Source organism: Salmo salar, chromosome 09 (genome assembly GCF_965601325.2).
Source record: "Salmo salar chromosome 09, fSalSal1, whole genome shotgun sequence".
Lineage (NCBI taxonomy): Eukaryota > Metazoa > Chordata > Actinopteri > Salmoniformes > Salmonidae > Salmo > Salmo salar.
In genome coordinates, this window is record NC_138299.1 from 151,356,656 (window position 1) to 151,382,806 (window position 26,151).

The 26,151-nt window shown below is 48.6% G+C and overlaps 1 protein-coding gene across 1 annotated transcript in view; it reads right to left on the bottom strand.

Annotated features, from left to right (window-relative positions):
* dync2h1 (dynein cytoplasmic 2 heavy chain 1) overlaps positions 1–26,151 on the bottom strand; it is a 328,531-nt gene that overhangs the window by 170,129 nt on the left and 132,251 nt on the right. The window contains exons 66-71 of the mRNA XM_082956441.1: positions 18,984–19,082; positions 18,629–18,752; positions 15,821–15,984; positions 15,551–15,670; positions 10,501–10,635; positions 4,051–4,194 (exon numbers count right to left, since the gene is read on the bottom strand). Coding sequence (XP_082812567.1) covers positions 4,051–4,194; positions 10,501–10,635; positions 15,551–15,670; positions 15,821–15,984; positions 18,629–18,752; positions 18,984–19,082 — 786 coding nt within the window. The remainder of the gene's footprint in view (positions 1–4,050; positions 4,195–10,500; positions 10,636–15,550; positions 15,671–15,820; positions 15,985–18,628; positions 18,753–18,983; positions 19,083–26,151) is intronic.

A 26,151-nucleotide genomic window follows, 5' to 3' on the forward strand; every position in this document is an offset into this window, starting at 1 on the left:
ATTCCCTATGACCCCAGTATCTCTCCCCTTACTGCCTTCATCTCTATTCTCTCTGCCCCCAGTATCTCTCCTCATCTCTCTCCCTTACTGCCTTCATCTCTATTCCCTATGACCCCAGTATCTCTCCTCATCTCCCCCCCTTACTGCCTTCATCTCTATTCTCTATGACCCCAGTATCTCTCCTCATCTCTCTCCCTTACTACCTTCATCTCTATTCCCTATGACCCCAGTATCTCTCCCCTTACTGCCTTCATCTCTATTCTCTATGACCCCAGTATTTCTCCCCCTTACTGCCTTCATCTCTATTCTCCATGACTCCAGTATCTCTCCTCATTACTGCCTTCATCTCTATTCTCTATGCCCCCAGTATCTCTCCTCATCTCTCTCCCTTACTACCTTCATCTCTATTCCCTATGACCCCAGTATCTCTCCCCTTACTGCCTTCATCTCTATTCTCTCTGCCCCCAGTATCTCTCCTCATCTCTCTCCCTTACTGCCTTCATCTCTATTCTCTATGGCCACAGTATCTCTCTCTCCCTTACTGCCTTCATCTCTATTCTCTATGCCCACAGTATCTCTCCCCCTTACTGCTTTCATCTCAGCTCTGAGACCATCTACCAATCAGAGATCAAACATAGCTCACAGTACACACACACACACACACACACACACACACACACACACACACACACACACACACACACACACACACACACACACACACACACACACACACACACACACACACACACACACACACACACACACACACACACACACACACACACACACACACACACCGAGAGCAACGTTCAGCGACACACTCAAGGCTGTTGTACAGTGTGTGAACTCTCGTTGGGGTGAGACTAAGCGCTAATTCCCAAATCCCGTGGGTTCTCTCTGTAAACGGTGCCATCCAGGAATGTCGCCAAGCAGCAGCTGGTCACCGTAGCAACAGCCAGCCAAACTGTGTGTGTGTTTACTTCAGAAAATGGAAAGGTTGAGGTGGGCTGAGAAGATAAATATCTAGCAAATAGGAATAAGTGTGTCTGTGTGTGTGAGGGGCCAGTACCTCCTGATCCCATTATCCCACCATGACTACACCCAATACCTCCTGATTCCATTATCCCACCATGACTACACCCAATACCTCCTGATCCCATTATCCCACCATGACTACACCCAATACCTCCTGATTCCATTATCCCACCATGACTACACCCAATACCTCCTGATCCCATTATCCCACCATGACTACACCCAATACCTCCTGATTCCATTATCCCACCATGACTACACCCAATACCTCCTGATCCCATTATCCCACCATGACTACACCCAATACCTCCTGATTCCATTATCCCACCATGACTACACCCAGTCCCTCCTGATTCCATTATCCCACCATGACTACACCCAATACCTCCTGATTCCATTATCCCACCATGAATACACCCAATACCTCCTGATTCCATTATCATACCATGACTACACCCAGTCCCTCCTGATTCCATTATCCCACCATGACTACACCCAATACCTCCTGATTCCATTATCCCACCATGACTACACCCAATACCTCCTGATTCCATTATCATACCATGACTACACCCAGTCCCTCCTGATTCCATTATCCCACCATGACTACACCCAGTCCCTCCTGATTCCATTATCCCACCATGAATACACCCAATACCTCCTGATTCCATTATCATACCATGACTACACCCAGTCCCTCCTGATTCCATTATCCCACCATGACTACACCCAATACCTCCTGATTCCATTATCATACCATGACTACACCCAGTCCCTCCTGATTCCATTATCCCACCATGACTACACCCAATACCTCCTGATTCCATTATCATACCATGACTACACCCAATACCTCCTGATTCCATTATCCCACCATGACTACACCCAATACCTCCTGATTCCATTATCATACCATGACTACACCCAGTCCCTCCTGATTCCATTATCCCACCATGACTACACCCAATACCTCCTGATTCCATTATCATACCATGACTACACCCAGTCCCTCCTGATTCCATTATCCCACCATGACTACACCCAATACCTCCTGATTCCATTATCCCACCATGACTACACCCAATACCTCCTGATTCCATTATCCCACCATGACTACAACCAATACCTCCTGATTCCATTATCATACCATGACTACACCCAATACCTCCTGATTCCATTATCATACCATGACTACACCCAATACCTCCTGATTCCATTATCATACCATGACTACACCCAGTCCCTCCTGATTCCATTATCCCACCATGACTACACCCAATACCTCCTGATTCCATTATCCCACCATGACTACACCCAGTCCCTCCTGATTCCATTATCATACCATGACTACACCCAGTCCCTCCTGATTCCATTATCCCACCATGACTACACCCAGTCCCTCCTGATTCCATTATCCCACCATGACTACACCCAATACCTCCTGATTCCATTATCCCACCATGACTACACCCAATACCTCCTGATTCCATTATCATACCATGACTACACCCAGTCCCTCCTGATCCCATTATCCCACCATGACTACACCCAATACCTCCTGATCCCATCTGATGGGAGGAGAGGGGTCTGATGGGAGGAGAGGAGAGGGGTCTGATGGGAGGAGAGAGGTCTGATGGGAGGAAAGGAGAGGGGTCTGATGGGAGGAAAGGAGAGAGGTCTGATGGGAGGAAAGGAGAGAGGTCTGATGGGAGGAAAGGAGAGGGGTCTGATAGGAGGAAAGGAGAGGGGTCTGATGGGAGGAAAGGAGAGGGGTCTGATGGGAGGAAAGGAGAGGGGTCTGATGGGAGGAAAGGAGAGGGGTCTGATAGGAGGAAAGGAGAGGGGTCTGATGGGAGGAAAGGAGAGGGGTCTGATGGGAGGAAAGGAGAGGGGTCTGATGGGAGGAAAGGAGAGGTGGTCTGATGGGAGGAAAGGAGAGGGGTCTGATGGGAGGAAAGGAGAGGGGTCTGATGGGAGGAAAGGAGAGGGGTCTGATGGGAGGAAAGGAGAGGGGTCTGATGGGAGGAAAGGAGGGGTCTGATGGGAGGAAAGGAGAGGGGTCTGATGGGAGGAAAGGAGAGGGGTCTGATGGGAGGAAAGGAGAGGGGTCTGATGGGAGCTGAGAGGTCTGATGGGAGCTGAGAGGTCTGATGGGAGGAGTGAGGTCTGATGGGAGGAGAGAGGTCTGATGGGAGGAGAGAGGTCTGATGGGAGCTGAGAGGTCTGATGGGAGCTGAGAGGTCTGATGGGAGGAGAGATGTCTGATGGGAGCTGAGAGGTCTGATGGGAGCTGAGAGGTCTGATGGGAGGAGAGAGGTCTGATGGGAGGAGAGAGGTCTGATGGGAGGAGAGAGGTCTGATGGGAGGAGAGAGGTCTGATGGGAGCTGAGAGGTCTGATGGGAGGAGAGAGGTCTGATGGGAGGAGAGAGGTCTGATGGGAGGAGAGAGGTCTGATGGGAGGAGAGAGGTCTGATGGGAGCTGAGAGGTCTGATGGGAGGAGAGAGGTCTGATGGGAGGAGAGAGGTCTGATGGGAGCTGAGAGGTCTGATGGGAGGAGTGAGGTCTGATGGGAGGAGAGAGGTCTGATGGGAGGAGAGAGGTCTGATGGGAGGAGAGAGGTCTGATGGGAGGAGAGAGGTCTGATGGGAGGAGAGAGGTCTGATGGGAGGAGAGAGGTCTGATGGGAGGAGAGAGGTCTGATGGGAGGAGAGAGGTCTGATGGGAGGAGAGATGGGAGGAGAGATGTCTGATGGGAGATGAGAGATGTCTGATGGGAGGAGAGAGATGTCTGATGGGAGGAGAGAGGTCTGATGGGAGGAGATATAGGGAGCTCAGAGGGGCTGGAGAAGGTTAGGAGAGAATGTCAACACAGCTGAACCCTTCCTCTCCGTCTGGCTGGGGACACTCTGCAACTACAGGATTAACGTCCCTGTGTGTGTGTGTGTGTGTGTGTGTGTGTGTGTGTGTGTGTGTGTGTGTGTGTGTGTGTGTGTGTGTGTGTGTCAGTTACCTTCTTGCTCTGCAGTGCTCTCTGAAACAGGCGTAGGAAAGAGGCCAGGCTGAAACGGTACATGTTGTTGATCCTAGAGAGGTCCGTTAAGACAAAATACATCTTACTGGCACTTTCAGCTAACGGCAGGTAGGCATCACGCTCCTGGGGAGAGATGGAGAGAGAGGGAGAGACAGAGGGAAGGGAGAGGAGAAAGACCAAGAGGGAGGTGGGAGGAAAGAGGAGGAAAAGGGAGGCGAGAAGAGGAAGGGGAGAAGAGGAGAAGAAATTCAGTAGAATGAACAAGAAAGGGTGAGAAAATAATAGGAAATAGGAAAGAGGCAGTGAAAGAGGAGAGAGAGCAAGAAAGAGATAAGGACAGGGTGAATGTGAGAGCAGGGTGAATGTGAGAGCAGGGTGAATGTGAGAGCAGGGTGAATGTGAGAGCAGGGTGAATGTGAGAGCAGGGTGAATGTGAGAGCAGGGTGAATGTGAGAGCAGGGTGAATGTGAGAGCAGGGTGAATGTGAGAGCAGGGTGAATGTGAGGGTGAATGTGAGAGCAGGGTGAATGTGAGAGCAGGGTGAATGTGAGAGCAGGGTGAATGTGAGAGCAGGGTGAATGTGAGAGCAGGGTGAATGTGAGAGCAGGGCGAATGTGAGAGCAGGGCGAATGTGAGAGCAGGGTGAATGTGAGGGTGAATGTGAGAGCAGGGTGAATGTGAGAGCAGGGTGAATGTGAGAGCAGGGTGAATGTGAGAGCAGGGTGAATGTGAGAGCAGGGCGAATGTGAGAGCAGGGTGAATGTGAGAGCAGGGTGAATGTGAGAGCAGGGTGAATGTGAGAGCAGGGGGAATGTGAGAGCAGGGTGAATGTGAGAGCAGGGCGAATGTGAGAGCAGGGTGAATGTGAGAGCAGGGTGAATGTGAGAGCAGGGTGAATGTGAGAGCAGGGTGAATGTGAGAGCAGGGTGAATGTGAGGGTGAATGTGAGAGCAGGGTGAATGTGAGAGCAGGGTGAATGTGAGAGCAGGGTGAATGTGAGAGCAGGGTGAATGTGAGAGCAGGGTGAATGTGAGAGCAGGGTGAATGTGAGAGCAGGGTGAATGTGAGGGTGAATGTGAGAGCAGGGTGAATGTGAGAGCAGGGTGAATGTGAGAGCAGGGTGAATGTGAGAGCAGGGTGAATGTGAGAGCAGGGTGAATGTGAGGGTGAATGTGAGAACAGGGGGAATGTGAGAGCAGGGTGAATGTGAGAGCAGGGTGAATGTGAGAGCAGGGTGAATGTGAGAGCAGGGTGAATATGAGAGCAGGGTGAATGTGAGAGCAGGGTGAATGTGAGAGCAGGGTGAATGTGAGAGCAGGGTGAATGTGAGAGCAGGGTGAATGTGAGAGCAGGGTGAATGTGAGGGTGAATGTGAGAGCAGGGTGAATGTGAGGGTGAATGTGAGAGCAGGGTGAATGTGAGAGCAGGGTGAATGTGAGAGCAGGGTGAATGTGAGGGTGAATGTGAGAGCAGGGTGAATGTGAGAGCAGGGGGAATGTGAGAGCAGGGTGAATGTGAGAGCAGGGTGAATGTGAGAGCAGGGTGAATGTGAGAGCAGGGTGAATGTGAGAGCAGGGGGAATGTGAGAGCAGGGTGAATGTGAGAGCAGGGTGAATGTGAGAGCAGGGTGAATGTGAGGGTGAATGTGAGAGCAGGGTGAATGTGAGAGCAGGGTGAATGTGAGAGCAGGGTGAATGTGAGAGCAGGGTGAATGTGAGAGCAGGGTGAATGTGAGGGTGAATGTGAGAGCAGGGTGAATGTGAGAGCAGGGTGAATGTGAGAGCAGGGTGAATGTGAGAGCAGGGTGAATATGAGAGCAGGGTGAATGTGAGAGCAGGGTGAATGTGAGAGCAGGGTGAATGTGAGAGCAGGGTGAATGTGAGAGCAGGGTGAATGTGAGAGCAGGGTGAATGTGAGAGCAGGGTGAATGTGAGAGCAGGGTGAATGTGAGAGCAGGGTGAATGTGAGAGCAGGGTGAATGTGAGAGCAGGGTGAATGTGAGAGCAGGGGGAATGTGAGAGCAGGGTGAATGTGAGGGAGAATGTGAGAGCAGGGTGAATGTGAGAGCAGGGGGAATGTGAGAGCAGGGGGAATGTGAGGGAGAATGTGAGAGCAGGGTGAATGTGAGAGCAGGGTGAATGTGAGGGAGAATGTGAGAGCAGGGTGAATGTGAGAGCAGGGGGAATGTGAGAGCAGGGGGAATGTGAGGGAGAATGTGAGAGCAGGGTGAATGTGAGAGCAGGGGGAATGTGAGAGCAGGGTGAATGTGAGGGAGAATGTGAGAGCAGGGTGAATGTGAGGGTGAATGTGAGAGCAGGGGGAATGTGAGAGCAGGGGGAATGTGAGAGCAGGGGGAATGTGAGGGTGAATGTGAGAGCAGGGGGAATGTGAGAGCAGGGGGAATGTGAGAGCAGGGTGAATGTGAGAGCAGGGTGAATGTGAGAGCAGGGTGAATGTGAGAGCAGGGTGAATGTGAGAGCAGGGTGAATGTGAGGGTGAATGTGAGAACAGGGGGAATGTGAGAGCAGGGTGAATGTGAGAGCAGGGTGAATGTGAGAGCAGGGCGAATGTGAGAGCAGGGGGAATGTGAGAGCAGGGGGAATGTGAGGGTGAATGTGAGAGCAGGGGGAATGTGAGAGCAGGGTGAATGTGAGGGAGAATGTGAGAGCAGGGTGAATGTGAGAGCAGGGGGAATGTGAGAGCAGGGGGAATGTGAGGGAGAATGTGAGAGCAGGGTGAATGTGAGAGCAGGGGGAATGTGAGAGCAGGGTGAATGTGAGGGAGAATGTGAGAGCAGGGTGAATGTGAGAGCAGGGGGAATGTGAGAGCAGGGTGAATGTGAGAGCAGGGGGAATGTGAGGGTGAATGTGAGAGCAGGGTGAATGTGAGAGCAGGGTGAATGTGAGGGTGAATGTGAGAGCAGGGTGAATGTGAGAGCAGGGTGAATGTGAGGGTGAATGTGAGAGCAGGGTGAATGTGAGGGTGAATGTGAGAGCAGGGGGAATGTGAGAGCAGGAAGAATGTGAGAGCAGGGTGAATGTGAGGGTGAATGTGAGAGCAGGGTGAATGTGAGAGCAGGGTGAATGTGAGAGCAGGGTGAATGTGAGAGCAGGGTGAATGTGAGGGTGAATGTGAGAGCAGGGTGAATGTGAGAGCAGGGTGAATGTGAGAGCAGGGTGAATGTGAGAGCAGGGTGAATGTGAGAGCAGGGTGAATGTGAGAGCAGGGTGAATGTGAGAGCAGGGTGAATGTGAGAGCAGGGTGAATGTGAGGGTGAATGTGAGAGCAGGGTGAATGTGAGAGCAGGGTGAATGTGAGAGCAGGGGGAATGTGAGAGCAGGGTGAATGTGAGAGCAGGGTGAATGTGAGAGCAGGGTGAATGTGAGAGCAGGGTGAATGTGAGAGCAGGGTGAATGTGAGAGCAGGGTGAATGTGAGAGCAGGGTGAATGTGAGGGTGAATGTGAGAGCAGGGGGAATGTGAGAGCAGGGTGAATGTGAGAGCAGGGTGAATGTGAGGGTGAATGTGAGAGCAGGGTGAATGTGAGGGTGAATGTGAGAGCAGGGGGAATGTGAGAGCAGGAAGAATGTGAGAGCAGGGGGAATGTGAGAGCAGGGTGAATGTGAGAGCAGGGTGAATGTGAGAGCAGGGTGAATGTGAGAGCAGGGTGAATGTGAGAGCAGGGTGAATGTGAGAGCAGGGTGAATGTGAGAGCAGGGTGAATGTGAGAGCAGGGTGAATGTGAGAGCAGGGTGAATGTGAGAGCAGGGTGAATGTGAGAGCAGGGTGAATGTGAGAGCAGGGTGAATGTGAGAGCAGGGTGAATGTGAGAGCAGGGTGAATGTGAGAGCAAAGATGGGGAGGTGGGGTGTGAGAAAGGGAGGAAATCAGATTGGGGAGAGAGAGTGAGGGAGGGGAGGGAGGAGAGAGAGGGAGGAAGGAGAGAGAGAGAGGGGAGAGAGAGAGAGGGAGGAGAGAGAGGAGAGAAAGAGAGGAGAGAGACAGTCAGAACTGGTATCACACTGCCCCCTAGAGGAATAATTATATTTTCCTCATGCACAAACAGAGGTACAGGTATGCGCACACACACACGCACACACACACACACAGACTTGAGCACACCTAAACTCCATCACATCTCAACAAAGGCCAAAAGAAACCCACAATTAAAAGCAACATTGCTGTGGGCAAAGAGTGCTGTTACTATTACCATTCTCTGTAATTGGCTGTAAAGTATAATGTGGGACTCAATGTCCTCATGGTTAATTGAGTTGATAGAGATACTGCTCATTGAACACACACACACACACACACACACACACACACACACACACACACACACACACGCCAGCCAGCCAGCCAGCCAGCCAGCCAGCCAGCCAGCCAGCCAGCCAGCCAGCCAGCCAACCAGCCAGCCAGCCAGCTCTAAATGCTTATGATTAAATAAATAAAAAAGTATTTCCCCAACACACACAGCAACACACACAGCGAAACACACACACTAACACACAGCAACACACACAGCGAAACACACAGCGAAACACACAGCAACACACACAGCAACACACTAACACACAGCAACACACACAGCAACACACTAACACACAGCAACACACACAGCAACACACAGCAACACACTAACACACAGCAACACACACAGCAACACACACAGCAACACACACTAACACACAGCAACACACAGCAACACACAGCAACACACACAGCAACACACTAACACACAGCAACACACACAGCAACACACTAACACACAGCAACACACACAGCAACACACACAGCAACACACTAACACACAGCACACACAGCAACACACACAGCAACACACACAGCAACACACTAACACACAGCAACACACACAGCAACACACTAACACACAGCACACACAGCAACACACACAGCAACACACACAGCAACACACTAACACACAGCAACACACACAGCAACACACTAACACACAGCAACACACACAGCAACACACTAACACACAGCAACACACACAGCAACACACTAACACACAGCACACACAGCAACACACACAGCAACACACACAGCAACACACTAACACACAGCAACACACACAGCAACACACTAACACACAGCACACACAGCAACACACACAGCAACACACACAGCAACACACTAACACACAGCAACACACACAGCAACACACTAACACACAGCACACACAGCAACACACACAGCAACACACACAGCAACACACTAACACACAGCAACACACTAACACACAGCACACACAGCAACACACACAGCAACACACACAGCGAAACACACAGCAACACACACAGCGAAACACACAGCAACATACTAACACACAGCGAAACACACAGCAACATACTAACACACAGCAACACACACAGCGAAACACACAGCAACACACACAGCAACACACTAACACACACAAACACACAGTAACACACTAACACACACAGCAACACACTAACACACACAAACACACAGTAACACACTAACACACAGCAACACACTAACACACAGCAACACACTAACACACACAAACACACAGTAACACACTAACACACAGCAACACACTAACACACAGTAACACACTAACACACAGCAACACACACAGCAACACACACAGCAACACACACAGCAACACACACAGCAACACACACAGCAACACACACAGCAACATACTAACACACAGCAACACACTAACACACACAAACACACAGTAACACACTAACACACAGCAACACACTAACACACAGTAACACACTAACACACAGCAACACACACAGCAACACACACAGCAACATACTAACACACAGCAACACACACAGCAACACACACACAGCAACACACACAGCAACACACACAGCAACACACACAGTAACACACTAACACACACAGCAACACACTAACACACACAGCAACACACTAACACACACAAACACACAGTAACACACTAACACACAGCAACATACTAACACACAGCAACACACACACAGCAACACACACAGCAACACACTGTAACACTGTATCCATTTAGTTTCACCATTCAGTCTTATTCTCCTCTTCAATCACACTCTCCCTTCCTCTGTCTCTCCATCTCTCTCCCTCTCATGCACCCTGTCTCCCTCAATCAATCTCTCACACTCAATCTTTCTCCAATCCCTCTCTCTCTCTCTCACCCCAGAGCATCTGTGTCTCATCTCTCTTTCACCCCCCTCTCTCTCTTTCTCTCTCTGAGTGTTCCATCTGTTCTGACAGACTCCAGACTCTGCTCTTCTCCTGTGATTGGTTGATGTATTCTCTTCTGTCATTCACACACAGCAGTTTGGGGTGTTGTGTACAAACCCTATGGGAGGTTGATGAGGAGGTTTACAGCTCAGTGTGTGAGAGGAAGCGGAGTGTGTGTGTGCACGTGTACCTGGTCCAAGGAGGCCTGGAGTCTGTGTGACTCCCTCAGTGAGTCCTGTATGAGGGCGCTGCTGGACTTGGTCTGGTTCAGAGAGTCGATCAGCTCCTTATTCTCCAGAATATTCCCCTGAGCTGTAGCCAAAGTCTACAGACAAGAGACGAGGAAGGAGAGAGACAAAGAGAGAGAGACAGAAAGAAAGAAAAACAGAAAGAGAGAAGAGAAAGAAACATAGGGGAAGGGCAGCGGAAGTTAGGGAGAGATTGTGTGATGTACAGCAGAAAGTGACGTTGTGTTGTAACTGAAAGGACTGATGTTCTAACTGAAAGGACTGATGTTCTGACTGAAAGGACTGATGTTGTAACTGAAAGGACTGATGTTGTAACTGAAAGGACTGATGTTCTAACTGAAAGGACTGATGTTCTAACTGAAAGGACTGATGTTCTAACTGAAAGGACTGATGTTCTAACTGAAAGGACTGATGTTCTGACTGAAAGGACTGATGTTCTGACTGAAAGGACTGATGTTCTAACTGAAAGGACTGATGTTCTAACTGAAAGGACTGATGTTCTGACTGAAAGGACTGATGTTGTAACTGAAAGGACTGATGTTCTAACTGAAAGGACTGATGTTCTGACTGAAAGGACTGATGTTCTAACTGAAAGGACTGATGTTCTGACTGAAAGGACTGATGTTCTGACTGAAAGGACTGATGTTCTGACTGAAAGGACTGATGTTCTAACTGAAAGGACTGATGTTCTGACTGAAAGGACTGAGAAGTGGACATGTTGTACATAATGAAGTGGAATGTTTTTGTTCAAATGGCAGTGAAACTTGTCAGAATATCTAATCAGACATATTATAGCTACACTGAGCACAATATAAACGCAACATGTAAAGCGTTGGTCATGTTTCATGAGATTAAATAAAATATCCCACAAATGTTCCATACAAACAAAAAGCTTATTTCTCTCAAATTTTGTGCACAAATGACTTTACCTCCCTGTAAGTGAGCATTTCTCCTTCGCCAAGATAATCCACCCACCTGACAGGTGGCATGTCAAGAAGCTGATTAAACAGCAGGATCATTACACAGGTTTTGTCACACAACACAATGCTACAGATGAGTATGCAATCGGCATGCTGACTGTAGGAATGTCCACCGGAGCTGTTGCCAGAGAATATAATGTTCATTTTTCTATCATAAGCCACCTTCAACGTTATTTTAGAGAATTTGGCAGTACATCCAACCGGCCTCAGAACCGCAGATCACGTGTAACCACACCAGCCAAGGACGTCCACATTCAGCTTCTGCACAAACTGTCAGAAACTCTCAGGGAAGCTCATCTGCGTGCGTCCTCACCAGGGTCTTGACCTGACTACAGTTCGGCGTTATAACCGACCTCAGTGGGAAAATGCTCATCTTTGATGGCCACTGGCACGCTGGAAAAGTTCTCTCTTCACGGATGAATCCCGGTTTCAACTGTACCGGGCAGATGGCGTTGTGTGGGCGAGTGGTTTGCTGATGTCAATATTGTGAACAGAGTTCCCCATGGTGGCGGTGGGGTTATGGTATGGGCAGACATAAGCTAGAGACAACGAACACAATTACATTTTATCAATGGACAGAGATACCGTGACGAGATCCTGAGGCCCATCGTCGTGCCATTCATCTGCCGCCATCACCTCATGTTTCAGCATGATAATGTACGGCACCATGTCACAAGGATCTGTACAAAATTCCTGGAAGCTGAAAATGTCCCAGGTATCTGTGACCAACAGAAGCATATCTGTATTCCCAGTCATGTGAAATCCATTGATTAGGGACTAATTAGTTTATTTGACTGTACGTCAGTAAAATAACTTGAAATTGTTGTATGTTGCGTTTATATTTTTGTTCAGTGTACTTCCACAAGGTGTTCCTCTATACAGTGACTAAGTGTGGGTGGATTGCATAAAGACTCTTCTAGCGTGAGTGTCTGTGTGTGTATATATATCTGTGTGTGTGTGTGTGTCTGTGTGTATATGTGTGTGTGTGTATATATGTACACACAGACACACACACACACACACACACACACACACACACACACACACACATACATACATATACATATATACATACGCTAGAAGAGTCTTTATGCAATCCACACACACTTAGTCACTGTATAGAGGAATACATATATATACTGCTCAAAAGAATAAAGGGAACACTTAAACAACACATCCTAGATCTGAATGAAAGAAATAATCTTATTAAATACTTTTTTCTTTACATAGTTGAATGTGCTGACAACAAAATCACACAAAAATAATCAATGGAAATCCAATTTATCAACCCATGGAGGTCTGGATTTGGAGTCACACTCAAAATTAAAGTGGAAAACCACACTACAGGCTGATCCAACTTTGATGTAATGGCCTTAAAACAAGTCAAAATGAGGCTCAGTAATGTGTGTGGCCTCCACGTGCCTGTATGACCTCCCTACAATGCCTGGGCATGCTCCTGATGAGGTGGCGGATGGTCTCCTGAGGGATCTCCTCCCAGACCTGGGCTAAAGCATCCGCCAACTCCTGGACAGTCTGTGGTGCAACGTGGCATTGGTGGATGGAGCGAGACATGATGTCCCAGATGTGCTCAATTGGATTCAGGTCTGGGGAACGGGCGGGCCAGTCCATAGCATCAATGCCTTCCTCTTGCAGGAACTGCTGACAGACTCCAGCCACATGAGGTCTAGCATTGTCTTGCATTAGGAGGAACCCAGGGCCAACCGTACCAGCATATGGTCTCACAAGGGGTCTGAGGATCTCATCTCGGTACCTAATGGCAGTCAGGCTACCTCTGGCGAGCACATCGAGGGCTGTGCGGCCCCCAAAGAAATGCCACCCCACACCATGACTGACCCACCGCCAAACCGGTCATGCTGGAGGATGTTGCAGGCAGCAGAACGTTCTCCACGGCGTCTCCAGACTGTCACGTCTGTCACGTGCTCAGTGTGAACCTGCTTTCATCTGTGAAGAGCACAGGGCGCCAGTGGCGAATTTGCCAATGTTGGTGTTCTCTGGCAAATGCCAAACGTCCTGCACGGTGTTGGGCTGTCAGCTCAACCCCCACCTGTGGACGTCGGGCCCTCATACCACCCTCATGGAGTCTGTTTCTGACCGTTTGAGGAGACACATGCACATTTGTGGCCTGCTGGAGGTCATTTTGCAGGGCTCTGGCAGTGCCCCTCCTGCTCCTCCTTGCACAAAGGCGGAGGTAGCGGTCCTGCTGCTGGGTTGTTGCCCTCCTACGGCCTCCTCCACGTCTCCTGATGTACTGGCCTGTCTCCTGGTAGCGCCTCCATGCTCTGGACACTACGCTGACAGACACAGCAAACCTTCTTGCCACAGCTCGCATTGATGTGCCATCCTGGATGAGCTGCACTACCTGAGCCACTTGTGTGGGTTGTAGACTCCGTCTCATGCTATCACTAGAGTGAAAGCACCGCCAGCATTCAAAAGTGACCAAAACATCAGCCAGGAAGCATAGGAACTGAGAAGTGGTCTATGGTCCCCACCTGCAGAACCACTCCTTTATTGGGGGTGTCTTGCTAATTGCCTATAATTTCCACCTGTTGTCTATTCCATTTGCACAACAGCATGTGAAATTTATTGTCAATCAGTGTTGCTTCCTAAGGGGACAGTTTGATTTCACAGAAGTGTGATTGAGTTGGAGTTACATTGTGTTGTTTAAGTGTTCCCTTTATTTTTTTGAGCAGTGTAGGCGCTACCAGGAGACAGGCCAGTACATCAGGAGACGTGGAGGAGGCCGTAGGAGGGCAACAACCCAGCAGCAGGACTGCTACCTCTGCCTTTGTGCAAGGAGGAGCAGGAGAAGCACTGCCAGAGCCCTGCAAAATGACCTCCAGCAGGCCACAAATGTGCATGTGTCTCCTCAAACGGTCAGAAACAGACTCCATGAGGGTGGTATGAGGGCCCGACGTCCACAGGTGGGGGTTGTGCTTACAGCCCAACACCGTGCAGGACGTTTGGCATTTGCCAGAGAACACCAACATTGGCAAATTCACCACTGGCGCCCTGTGCTCTTCACAGATAAAAGCAGGTTCACACAGAGCACGTGACAGACGTGACAGAGTCTGGAGACGCCGTGGAGAACGCTCTGCTGCCTGCAACATCCTCCAGCATGACCGGTTTGGCAGTGGGTCAGTCATGGTGTGGGGTGGCATTTCTTTGGGGGGCCGCACAGCCCTCCATGTGCTCGCCAGAGGTAGCCTGACTGCCATTAGGTACCGAGATGAGATCCTCAGACCCCTTGTGAGACCATATGCTGGTGCGGTTGGCCCTGGGTTCCTCCTAATGCAAGACAATGCTAGACCTCATGTGGCTGGAGTGTGTCAGCAGTTCCTGCAAGAGGAAGGCATTGATGCTATGGACTGGCCCGCCCGTTCCCCAGACCTGAATCCAATTGAGCACATCTGGGACATCATGTCTCGCTCCATCCACCAATGCCACGTTGCACCACAGACTGTCCAGGAGTTGGCGGATGCTTTAGTCCAGGTCTGGGAGGAGATCCCTCAGGAGACCATCCGCCACCTCATCAGGAGCGTGCCTAGGCATTGTAGGGAGGTCATACAGGCACGTGGAGGCCACACACACTACTGAGCCTCATTTTGACTTGTTTTAAGGCCATTACATCAAAGTTGGATCAGCCTGTAGTGTGGTTTTCCACTTTAATTTTGAGTGTGACTCCAAATCCAGACCTCCATGGGTTGATAGATTGGATTTCCATTGATTATTTTTGTGTGATTTTGTTGTCAGCACATTCAACTATGTAAAGAAAAAAGTATTTAATAAGATTATTTCATTCATTCAGATCTAGGATGTGTTGTTTAAGTGTTCCCTTTATTTTTTTGAGCAGTATGTATATATATATATATGTATATGTGTGTGTATATATGAGTGCATATATATATATATATATATATATATATATGTGTGTGTGTGTATATATATGTGTGTGTGTGTGTGTATGTATATATGTGTGTATATATATATACACCTCTAATAGAGACTCTTCTAGCATAGCTAGCTGGATCTTCTTGTCCTCCTCCTGCTGTAACAGACGGGTCTTCTGGGTCTCTAACTCTGGTTTCTCCTGCTGGATGGTCAGAGCTAGGAGCTAATACACCACACACACACACACACACACACACACACACACACACACACACACACACACACACAACGGATGGTCTGATTAACCAGGAGACAGTCTCAGTGTACAGTAATAAAGCAACAGTACAGTGTGTGTGTGTGTTTGTTTTTTTACCTGTCCCCGCAGGCCAGCTCTGGTGGTGGTGAAGTTGACCTCAGTGACGACAGAGGCAGCGTCGGGGGGGATGAAAGGGGAGGGGTTACGCGTGGCCAGGAACAAACGGAACTCCTCGTTATAATCTATCACCTTATCACCTATCTGAACCACGTACCGCGGACCTGGAGGGAGGGAGGGAGGGAGGGAGGGAGGGAGGGAGGGAGGGAGGGAGGGAGGGAGGGAGGGAGGGAGGGAGATAGAGGGAGGGAGGGAGGGAGAGAGAGAGATGGAGAGAGAGATGGAGGGAGGGAGGGAGGGAGGGAGGGAGGGAGGGAGGGAGGGAGGGAGGGAGGGAGGGAGGGAGGGAGGGAGGGAGGGAGGGAGGGAGGGAGATGGAGAGAGAGAGAGATGGAGGGAGGGACGGCGAGATGGAGGGAGGGCGAGATGGAGGGAGGGACGGCAAGATGGAGGGAGGGAGTGAGGGAGAGAGAGATGGAGAGAAGGAGGGACGGCGAGATGGAGGGAGGGAGTGAAGGAGCGAGAGATGGAGAGAGGGAGGGAGGGAGAGAAGGAGAGATGGAGAGAAAGGGAGAGATGGAGAGAAAGGGAGAGAGTGAGAGATGGAGAGATGGAGGGAGTGAGAGAGGGAGAGAGGGAGGGAGGGAGGGAGTGAGAGAGGGAGGGAGGGAGAGAGAGATGGAGAGAGAAGGAGGGAGGGCGAGATGGAGGGAGAGAGGGAGGGAGAGATGGAGAGAGGGAGGGAGAGAGAGAGAGAGAGAGAGATGGAGAGAGAGACAGAGAGAGGGAGGGAGAGATGGAGAAAGGGAGGGAGTGAGAGAGGGAGGGAGAAGGGTTAATCCAGGACTTACATTTTATGGATACAAACTCAGCATCTTCTCTGCATTGCAGCACACCCTGCTCCCTCCCTCTCTCCCCTCCCGTTTCTTTTCTCCATCCTCCAGTGGATGGCCAATCCCCCTCTATTCTTTCCAGTGGATTCACTGCCCTTTAACCAACACCCGTCTCTCTCCTCCTCCCCTCTCTCTCTCTCTCTCTCTCTCTCTCACACTAGCTTCCACCCTACATCTCTCTCTCCTCCTCCCCTCTCTCTCTCTCTCTCACACTAGCTTCCACCCTTACATCTCTCTCTCCACTTCCCGCACTACCTCTCTCCCCATCCCTCCCTCCCCTCTCCTCCTCTCCCTCACTCTCTCCCCAACCTCCTTCCTCCCCCTCTCTTCCACCTGCTCCCTCTCTCCTCCTCCCCCTCTTTCTCTCTCTCTCACCCTGTCGTCATAGTGTGTGTAGACTCACCCTGTGGTCATAGTGTGTGTAGACTCACCCTGTGGTCATAGTGTGTGTAGACTCACCCTGTGGTCATAGTGTGTGTAGACTCACCCTGTGGTCATAGTGTGTGTAGACTCACCCTGTGGTCATAGTGTGTGTAGACTCACCCTGTGGTCATAGTGTGTGTAGACTCACCCTGTGGTCATAGTGTGTGTAGACTCACCCTGTGGTCATAGTGTGTGTAGACTCACCCTGTGGTCATAGTGTGTGTAGACTCACCCTGTGGTCATAGTGTGTGTAGACTCACCCTGTGGTCATAGTGTGTGTAGACTCACCCTGTGGTCATAGTGTGTGTAGACTCACCCTGTGGTCATAGTGTGTGTAGACTCACCCTGTGGTCATAGTGTGTGTAGACTCACCCTGTGGTCATAGTGTGTGTAGACTCACCCTGTGGTCATAGTGTGTGTAGACTCACCCTGTGGTCATAGTGTGTGTAGACTCACCCTGTGGTCATAGTGTGTGTAGACTCACCCTGTGGTCATAGTGTGTGTAGACTCACCCTGTGGTCATAGTGTGTGTAGACTCACCCTGTGGTCATAGTGTGTGTAGACTCACCCTGTGGTCATAGTGTGTGTAGACTCACCCTGTGGTCATAGTGTGTGTAGACTCACCCTGTGGTCATAGTGTGTGTAGACTCACCCTGTGGTCATAGTGTGTGTAGACTCACCCTGTGGTCATAGTGTGTGTAGACTCACCCTGTGGTCATAGTGTGTGTAGACTCACCCTGTGGTCATAGTGTGTGTAGACTCACCCTGTGGTCATAGTGTGTGTAGACTCACCCTGTGGTCATAGTGTGTGTAGACTCACCCTGTGGTCATAGTGTGTGTAGACTCACCCTGTGGTCATAGTGTGTGTAGACTCACCCTGTGGTCATAGTGTGTGTAGACTCACCCTGTGGTCATAGTGTGTGTAGACTCACCCTGTGGTCATAGTGTGTGTAGACTCACCCTGTGGTCATAGTGTGTGTAGACTCACCCTGTGGTCATAGTGTGTGTAGACTCACCCTGTGGTCATAGTGTGTGTAGACTCACCCTGTCGTCATAGTGTGTGTAGACTCACCCTGTCGTCATAGTGTGTGTAGACTCACCCTGTCGTCATAGTGTGTGTAGACTCACCCTGTGGTCATAGTGTGTGTAGACTCACCCTGTGGTCATAGTGTGTGTAGACTCACCCTGTGGTCATAGTGTGTGTAGACTCACCCTGTCGTCATAGTGTGTGTAGACTCACCCTGTGGTCATAGTGTGTGTAGACTCACCCTGTGGTCATAGTGTGTGTAGACTCACCCTGTGGTCATAGTGTGTGTAGACTCACCCTGTGGTCATAGTGTGTGTAGACTCACCCTGTGGTCATAGTGTGTGTAGACCCACCCTGTCGTCATAGTGTGTGTAGACTCACCCTGTGGTCATAGTGTGTGTAGACTCACCCTGTGGTCATAGTGTGTGTAGACCCACCCTGTCGTCATAGTGTGTGTAGACTCACCCTGTGCGATCAGGTCTCTCCTCAGTAGTGGATAGAGTACCGGTTCTACTCCATCCATCTCCTGGATGATCAGCGTTTTCCCAAAACGCACAGCTAGCTCCAGCGAGGTGATGAAGTTAGGGTCCTGGAAGAAAATACACAGGGTGGAGGGGTTCTGATAACAGCACTGATGCCTGGTGTGATGTCACAACTGGTATCTAACTGGTTACATAATGACTAACATGTCTCTACTGTGTGATATGAGTTCACAGTACCTGTTGGTTGACTGAAATATGTGTTAAATGTGTTTCTGTATTAGTTGACATGCGTGATGTGTGAATGATTAACAGGTGTGACAGGTGTGTGACAGGTGTACCTGCTGGTTGATGACCTCGAGGCGATGCTGCTTCAGGTGAGTATGGAGCCACTCTGTAGCCCGAGAGGAGGGGTCGATGAGGAACGGACAAGCAACACTCTGAGAGAGAGAGAGAGAGAGAGAGAGAGAGAGAGAGAGAGAGAGAGAGAGAGAGAGAGAAGAGAGAGAGAGAGAGAGAGAGAGAGAGAAAGAGAGAGAGAGAGAGACGTAAGTGATGGATGAGATACTGAAAGTCATTGAGGAACTAAGAGTCCTTTTTAAATTTCTTTTCCTATCTATATATTAAGATAGATGCTGAAATAGTTTTTCTCTCTGTGGAGAATCTTTGAGGCCCAGTCCAGTCCTCTCTCACAACTGTCACAGTGATTGGCCAGCGAGGCATTGGCTGTCTGGATTCAGAGCTGCCAGACATTGAGGAGTACACACCAAACAAAGGGATGAAATCTCTTTATGCCATGGCTCCCTCTATTTATTGCCGTCTTGCTCTAGCCTTTTCTCTCCTTCCATCTCCCTAAACCATGTCCTTTCTGTTTATCTTTCCCCATCCCTCCTTCTTTATCTATATTTGTTTATTCATCCGTTCTCTCCCTCTTTCCTCTGTAGAGTCATATATGCTTTAGATATGGTGTGGTTGATGGTTATGGCCCTGTCTGTGTAAACTGTAATTCCTTTATTTACAGTCTCCCAGGGCTGACAAACCATCAACCATCTGACAGACTGTGTCTGCTGTACTGGTCCAACCTACACACTCTCCACCAGACCTAGCATAGAGAACCACAGTTTGGAGAGCAATTTATGAGACGCACTGAGCAGACATGTCACAGCACCAGACATCAGCGGAATACCCTTTTATTGCGTGTTTGCAGTAAATTGCTGTGGGAGCACACCAGACATGCTTTATAAAAGGGTCTAAGAATCAAAGTTGACTAGGATTACAAAGGTAGGATATATTACTGGAAACTTTCAAAGTTTACCAGTAAACTACCAGAATTTTGGTATCATTCAAATATTTTATGTAATCCATCAAAAGACATCTAGTGGCCTTTTTGGGTACTTCAGATTATCACAGGTGTCTAATAGTCTCTGGCCCTCTGTGTGGTTTTATCACATGTAAAATATATGAAATAATATGATTTTAAAATAAATAGAATGACAGAGCTGTAAACATTATACTAAACTTCTGAGTGGCACAGCGGTCTAAGGCACTGCATTGCTGCGGCGTCACTACAGCCTGGGGTTCAATCCCACCCTGTGTCACTAACGGCCGTGACTGGGAGTCCCATAGGGAGGCACATAATTGGGCCAGCGTTGTCTGAGTGAGGGGAGGGTTTGGCCGGGGGGGGGGCCTTAAATTGGCTCATCACACTCTATCGACTCCTTGTGGCGGACCGTTCGCCTGCAGCCTGACTTCGGTCATCAGTTGACTAGTGTTTCCTCTGACACATTGGTGCGGCTGGCTTCAGGGTTAAGCAGCACGGCTTGGCGGGTCATGTTTCGGAGGACTCATGACTCGAACCTTCGCCTCTCCCGAGCGCATTGGGCAGTTGCAGCGATGAGACATGTTTTTAATCACGAAATTGGGGAGAAAATGGGGGTAAAAATTACACACAAAAAAACATTCTATTAAATATAAACCATCAACTTAGTGAATACTATTGGTATTTAATATGAGGGTTTCAGCATGGTTTACTAGTTCAATAGTAGCCAGTGAGTCTACACCTCACTTCAACAGTATTCACATTTTGTTGCCTTAAAATGTAATCTCAAAGGGAATAAATGTGTTTTTTTTTACCTTACTTATCCACAAAACCTACTCTACATTTTCAAAGTGGAAGGAAATAAACAGATGTCTTAATATCATATGTTTTCCTAGCCCAGAGTTAATACTAGGTGGAAACACCTTCGGCAGCCATTACAGCTGGGATACATTTGGAATAAGATTCCACCAACTTTACACAACTTCATCCAACGTTTTTATCAAAATTGCTGAAACTCAGTATATTTGGTTGGGAGTCATTGATGGACAGCAATACTACAATTTTGTCTCTGATTTTCAAGTACATTTATGTCAGAAGTGAAACTGAGACTAATTAGTGTGGACATTTGTATGTCATTTTGTATAGATGGGTAGGAAAATAATCTAATTTAATGCAATTTTAAGATTTCATTTTAAGGCAACAAAATGTGAATACTATGCAAAGGGTATGTAGACTTTCACTAGGCAATGTATGTACAGTTCAAGTCAGAAGTTTACATACACTTAGGTTGGAGTCATTAAAACTAGTTTTTCAACCACTCCACAAATTTCTTGTTAACAAACTATATTTTTGGCAAGTCGGTTAGGACATCTACTTTGTGCATGACACAAGTCATTTTTCCAACAATGGTTTACAGACAGATTATTTCATTCATAATTCACTGTATCACAATTCCAGTGGGTCAGAAGTTTACATACACTAAGTTGACTGTGCCTTTAAACAGCTTGGAAAATTCCAGAAAATTGTGTCATGGCTTTAGAAGCTTCTAATAGGCTAATTGACATAATTTGAGTCAATTGGAAGTGTACCTGTGGATGTATTTCAAGGCCTACCTTCAAACTCAGTGCCTCTTTGCTTGACATCATGGAAAATCAAAAGAAATCAGCCAAGACCTCAGAAAAAACAATATAGACCTCCACAAGTCTGGTACATCTTGGGAGCAATTTCCAAATGCCTGAAGGTACCACGTTCATCTGTACAAACAATAGTACGCAAGTATAAACACCATGGGACCATGCAGCCGTCATAACAATCATGAAGGAGACGCGTTCTGTCTCCTAGAGATGAACGTACTTTGATGCGAAAATTGCAAATCAATCCCAGAACAACAGCAAAGAACCTTGTGAAGATGCTGGAGGAAACAGGTACAAAAGTATCTATATCCACAGTAAAACGAGTCCCTTATCGAGATACCCTGAAAGGCTGCTCAGCAAGGAAGAAGCCACTGCTATAAAACTGCCATAAAAAAGCCAGACAACGGTTTGCAACTGCACAATGGGAACAAAGATGGTACTTTTTGGAGAAATGTCCTCTTGTCTGATGAAACAAAAATAGAACTGTTTGGCCATAATGACCATCGTTATGTTTGGAGGAAAAAGGGGGAGGCTTGCAAGGCGAAGAACACCATCCCAACCGTGAAGCACGGGGGTGGCAGCATCATGTTGTGGGGCTGCTTTGCTGCAGGACGGACTGGTGCACTTCACAAAATAGATGGCATCATGAGGCAGGGAAATTATGTGGATATATTGAAGGAACATCTCAAGACATCAGTCAGGAAGTTAAAGCTTGGTCGCAAATGGGTCTTCCAAATGGACAATGACCCCAAGCATACTTCCAAAGTTGTGGCAAAATGGCTTAAGGACAACAAAGTCAAGGTATTGGAGTGGCCTTCACAAAGCACTGAACTCAATCCGATAGAAAATGTGTTGGCAGAACTGAAAAAGCGTGTGTGAGCAAGGAGGCCTACCAACCTGACTCAGTTACACCAGGTCTGTCAGGAGGAAGAGGCCAAAATTCACCCAACTTATTGTGGGAAGCTTGTGGAAGGCTACCCGAAACGTTTGACCCAAGTTAAACAATTTCAAGGCAATGCTTCCAAATACTAATTGAGTGTATGTAAACTTCTGACCCACTGGGAATGTGATGAAAGAAATAAAAGCTGAAATAAATCATTCTCTCTACTATTATTCTGATATTTCACATTCTTAAAATAAAGTGGTGAACCTAACTGACCTAAGACAATTTTTACTAGGATTAAATGTCAGGAATTGTGAAAAACTGAGTTTAAATGTATTTGGCTAAGGTGTATGTAAACTTCCGACTTCAACTGTATTTGTTGTCAATGTTTTGATGTCAAACTGGTGGCAGTTCTGAAAGAAGGTCAAGAGTTAAAGAGTTAATTGAAAACAATAGTATTGTTGATTACATGCTTTTTTCATTAATTAGGCTATTTTCTCTTGAACCATATTGTCTATCTACTAGAAACTCATGGACAATATGGACTCAGATAAATTAATGCTATGTATGAATAAAACATTTAGTTTGTTCTTCAAGTATAAATTACCAAAGTTACGATAGAATGTCATAGATTTTCTGTTAATTACCAAAGTTACTGACGATTCCGGTAACTTTGGTGAATTACCGGTAGCTTTGCAACCCTAGTTTTGACAGAGTAATCTACAGAGACCACTTCACTGCTACCATAGCCAGGCCCAGGCAATAAGAGTGTATTATGAAACGATGGAGACATTCTCTTCAATCCAAGCTGATGGCTGTTCTAAACAGTAATGGGGTCTGTGGAAGGCAGAATTGGTCTTTTTATAAAGAGGCTAAAATAAGCTGCTGTAAAATCATGAGCTCTCATCAACACCTCCTCCCTACTGGACTGAGAGACAGGCCCTCTTGACTTCGGAGGGCTGGAGGGAGAGGGGAGGCAGTGGAGAGGCTGTGGAGGCAGGGGAGGAAGAGAGTGAGAGAAGAGGAGTGGGTGTCAGAGTGAGAGTGACGGTTGAGGGGGTGTAGGCGGCAGAGTGAGGGTTGAGGGGGTGTAGGAGGCAGAGTGAGGGTTGAGGGGATGTAGGAGGCAGAGTGAGGGTTGAGGGGGTGTAGGAGGCAGAGTGAGGGTTGAGGGGGTGTAGGAGGCAGAGTGAGGGTTGAGGGGTTGTAGGAGGCAGAGTGAGGGTTGAGGGGGTGTAGGAGGCAGAGTGAGGGTTGAGGGGGTGTAGGAGGCAGAGTGAGGGTTGAGGGGATGTAGGAGGCAGAGTGAGGGTTGAGGGGATGTAGGAGGTAGAGTGAGGTTTGAGGGGCTGTAGGAGGCAGAGTGAGGGTTGGGGGGGTGTAGGAGGCAGAGTGAGGGTTGGGGGGGTGTAGGAGGCAGAGTGAGGGTTGGGGGGGTGTAGGAGGCAGAGTGAGGGTTGAGGGGGTGTAGGAGGCAGAGTGAGGGTTGGGGGGGTGTAGGAGGCAGAGTGAGGGTTGGGGGGGTGTAGGAGGCAGAGTGAGGGTTGGGGGGGTGTAGGAGGCAGAGTGAGGGTTGGGGGGGTGTAGGAGGCAGAGTGAGGGTTGGGGGGGTGTAGGAGGCAGAGTGAGGGTTGGGGGGTGTAGGAGGCAGAGTGAGGGTTGAGGGGGTGTAGGAGGCAGAGTGAGGGTTGAGGGGGTGTAGGAGGCAGAGTGAGGGTTGAGGGGGTGTAGGAGGCAGAGTGAGGGTTGAGGGGGTGTAGGAGGCAGAGTGAGGGTTGAGGGGGTGTAGGAGGCAGAGTCAGGGTTGAGGGGGTGTAGGAGGCAGAGTGAGGGTTGAGGGGGTGTAGGAGGCAGAGTGAGGGTTGAGGGGGTGTAGGAGGCAGAGTCAGGGTTGGGGGGGGTGTAGGAGGCAGAGTGAGGGTTGGGGGGGTGTAGGAGGCAGAGTGAGGGTTGGGGGGTTTTGGAGGCAGAGTGAGGGTTGAGGGGAGGTAAGAGGCAGAGTGAGGGTTGAGGGGGTGTAGGAGGCAGAGTGAGGGTTGAGGGGGTGTAGGAGGCAGAGTGAGGGTTGAGGGGGTGTAGGAGGTATAGTGAGGGTTGAGGGGGTGTAGGAGGCAGAGTGAGGGTTGGGGGGGTGTAGGAGGCAGAGTGAGGGTTGAGGGGGTGTAAGAGGCAGAGTGAGGGTTGAGGGGGTGTAAGAGGCAGAGTGAGGGTTGAGGGGGTGTAGGAGGCAGAGTGAGGGTTGAGGGGGTGTAGGAGGGAGAGTCAGGGTTGGGGGGGTGTAGGAGGCAGAGTGAGGGTTGAGGGGGTGTAAGAGGGTGAACAACGGCAGAGTGGGTCTTACTGAAAGATCTATGTAGTGACTGACAGTAGGGGAACTGTAGAAATAATGACCCATTTAGAAATAGTTATTCCATGTTCTACAGGCTGTGTGGTTCTCGGTTATGCAACGGTTTCCTGCGTCAGGAGGGAAAGACAGACATTAAGAGGCTGAGCTCTTACACACCACGGCCACAGATTGCTCCAGAGACTGTGTTGTGAAAGAGCCCCGATTACAGTTTTCTTTTAAAGTGTAATTCTCTCCACAAAGCCAAGGCCACTCATTCAGAAGAATGACAAAGTCTGGTGAAGCCGTACACACACACGCACACGCACACACACTCACAGCAACCAAAGCCCTATTAGACAAAAACAGGATTATCAACAAAATATACAAATCAAAAGGAAAAGCTACTTTTCACAGAAACTTTCATTTCTGTTTAGCTATTTAGTGCCTCAAAAGGCAGCATGCAAACAAACTGGTTAAGTTGATTTGAGAGAGAATCGTTATAAAGTCTGGGATGACAAATCAATTATTTGAAGATGACTCAGTGGAACGGGAAAATATGGACAAACATCCCAAACTCCTATAAACAAATTGTAAACGTTTCTGTTGCCACACCCTTGCAGAGGTTTGTTTTAAAATACAGGACTAATGAAAGTACAGGGTTTGTTTAGTTGCTATGTGGGAGGATGCTTGTGCATGTCTGTGTGTGTGTGCGTGTGTGTGTTTTGCAAGCAGCCTGCAGTAGGGTGGAGGTATAGATGGATGGAGGGCTGAGTTCTTACCCGTGATTTGATCGCACTGATCTTAAAGCAGCGATGCCAGAGGAAAGACAAACAGGAGAGAGGGATGAATGACAATAAAATGAAAGAGAGGAACACAACAGACGTGACCCGGATGTAAAACACATGACTCTCCCAGTCAGGGAGGGAATTCAGCTTCAAAATGGAAACACAACAATATAGAAACATAGTAGAGGAACAGAGTGCTACACACACCAATACAAACATTCCCAGGGCTTTTTTCTCTGCACCGCTTCACAAATTTATCAGTAGAGATAAGAGAGATGGTGAATCAGAGAGAAGGAGAGTGAGCAAAGAAGAGAGAGAGAAAGAGTGAGAGAGACAGAGAAAGAGAGTGAGAGAGAGAGAAAGAGTGAGAGAGAGACAGAGAAAGAGTGAGAGACAGGTGGAAACTGAGCTCCACTTCCTAACCATATTAGAGATACATATTTCCCTCAGATTACACAGACCCACAAAGAATTTGAAAACAAATCCAATTTTGAGAAACTCCCATATCTACTGGGTAAAATACCAGTGTGCCATCACAGCAGCAAGATTTGTGACCTGTTGCC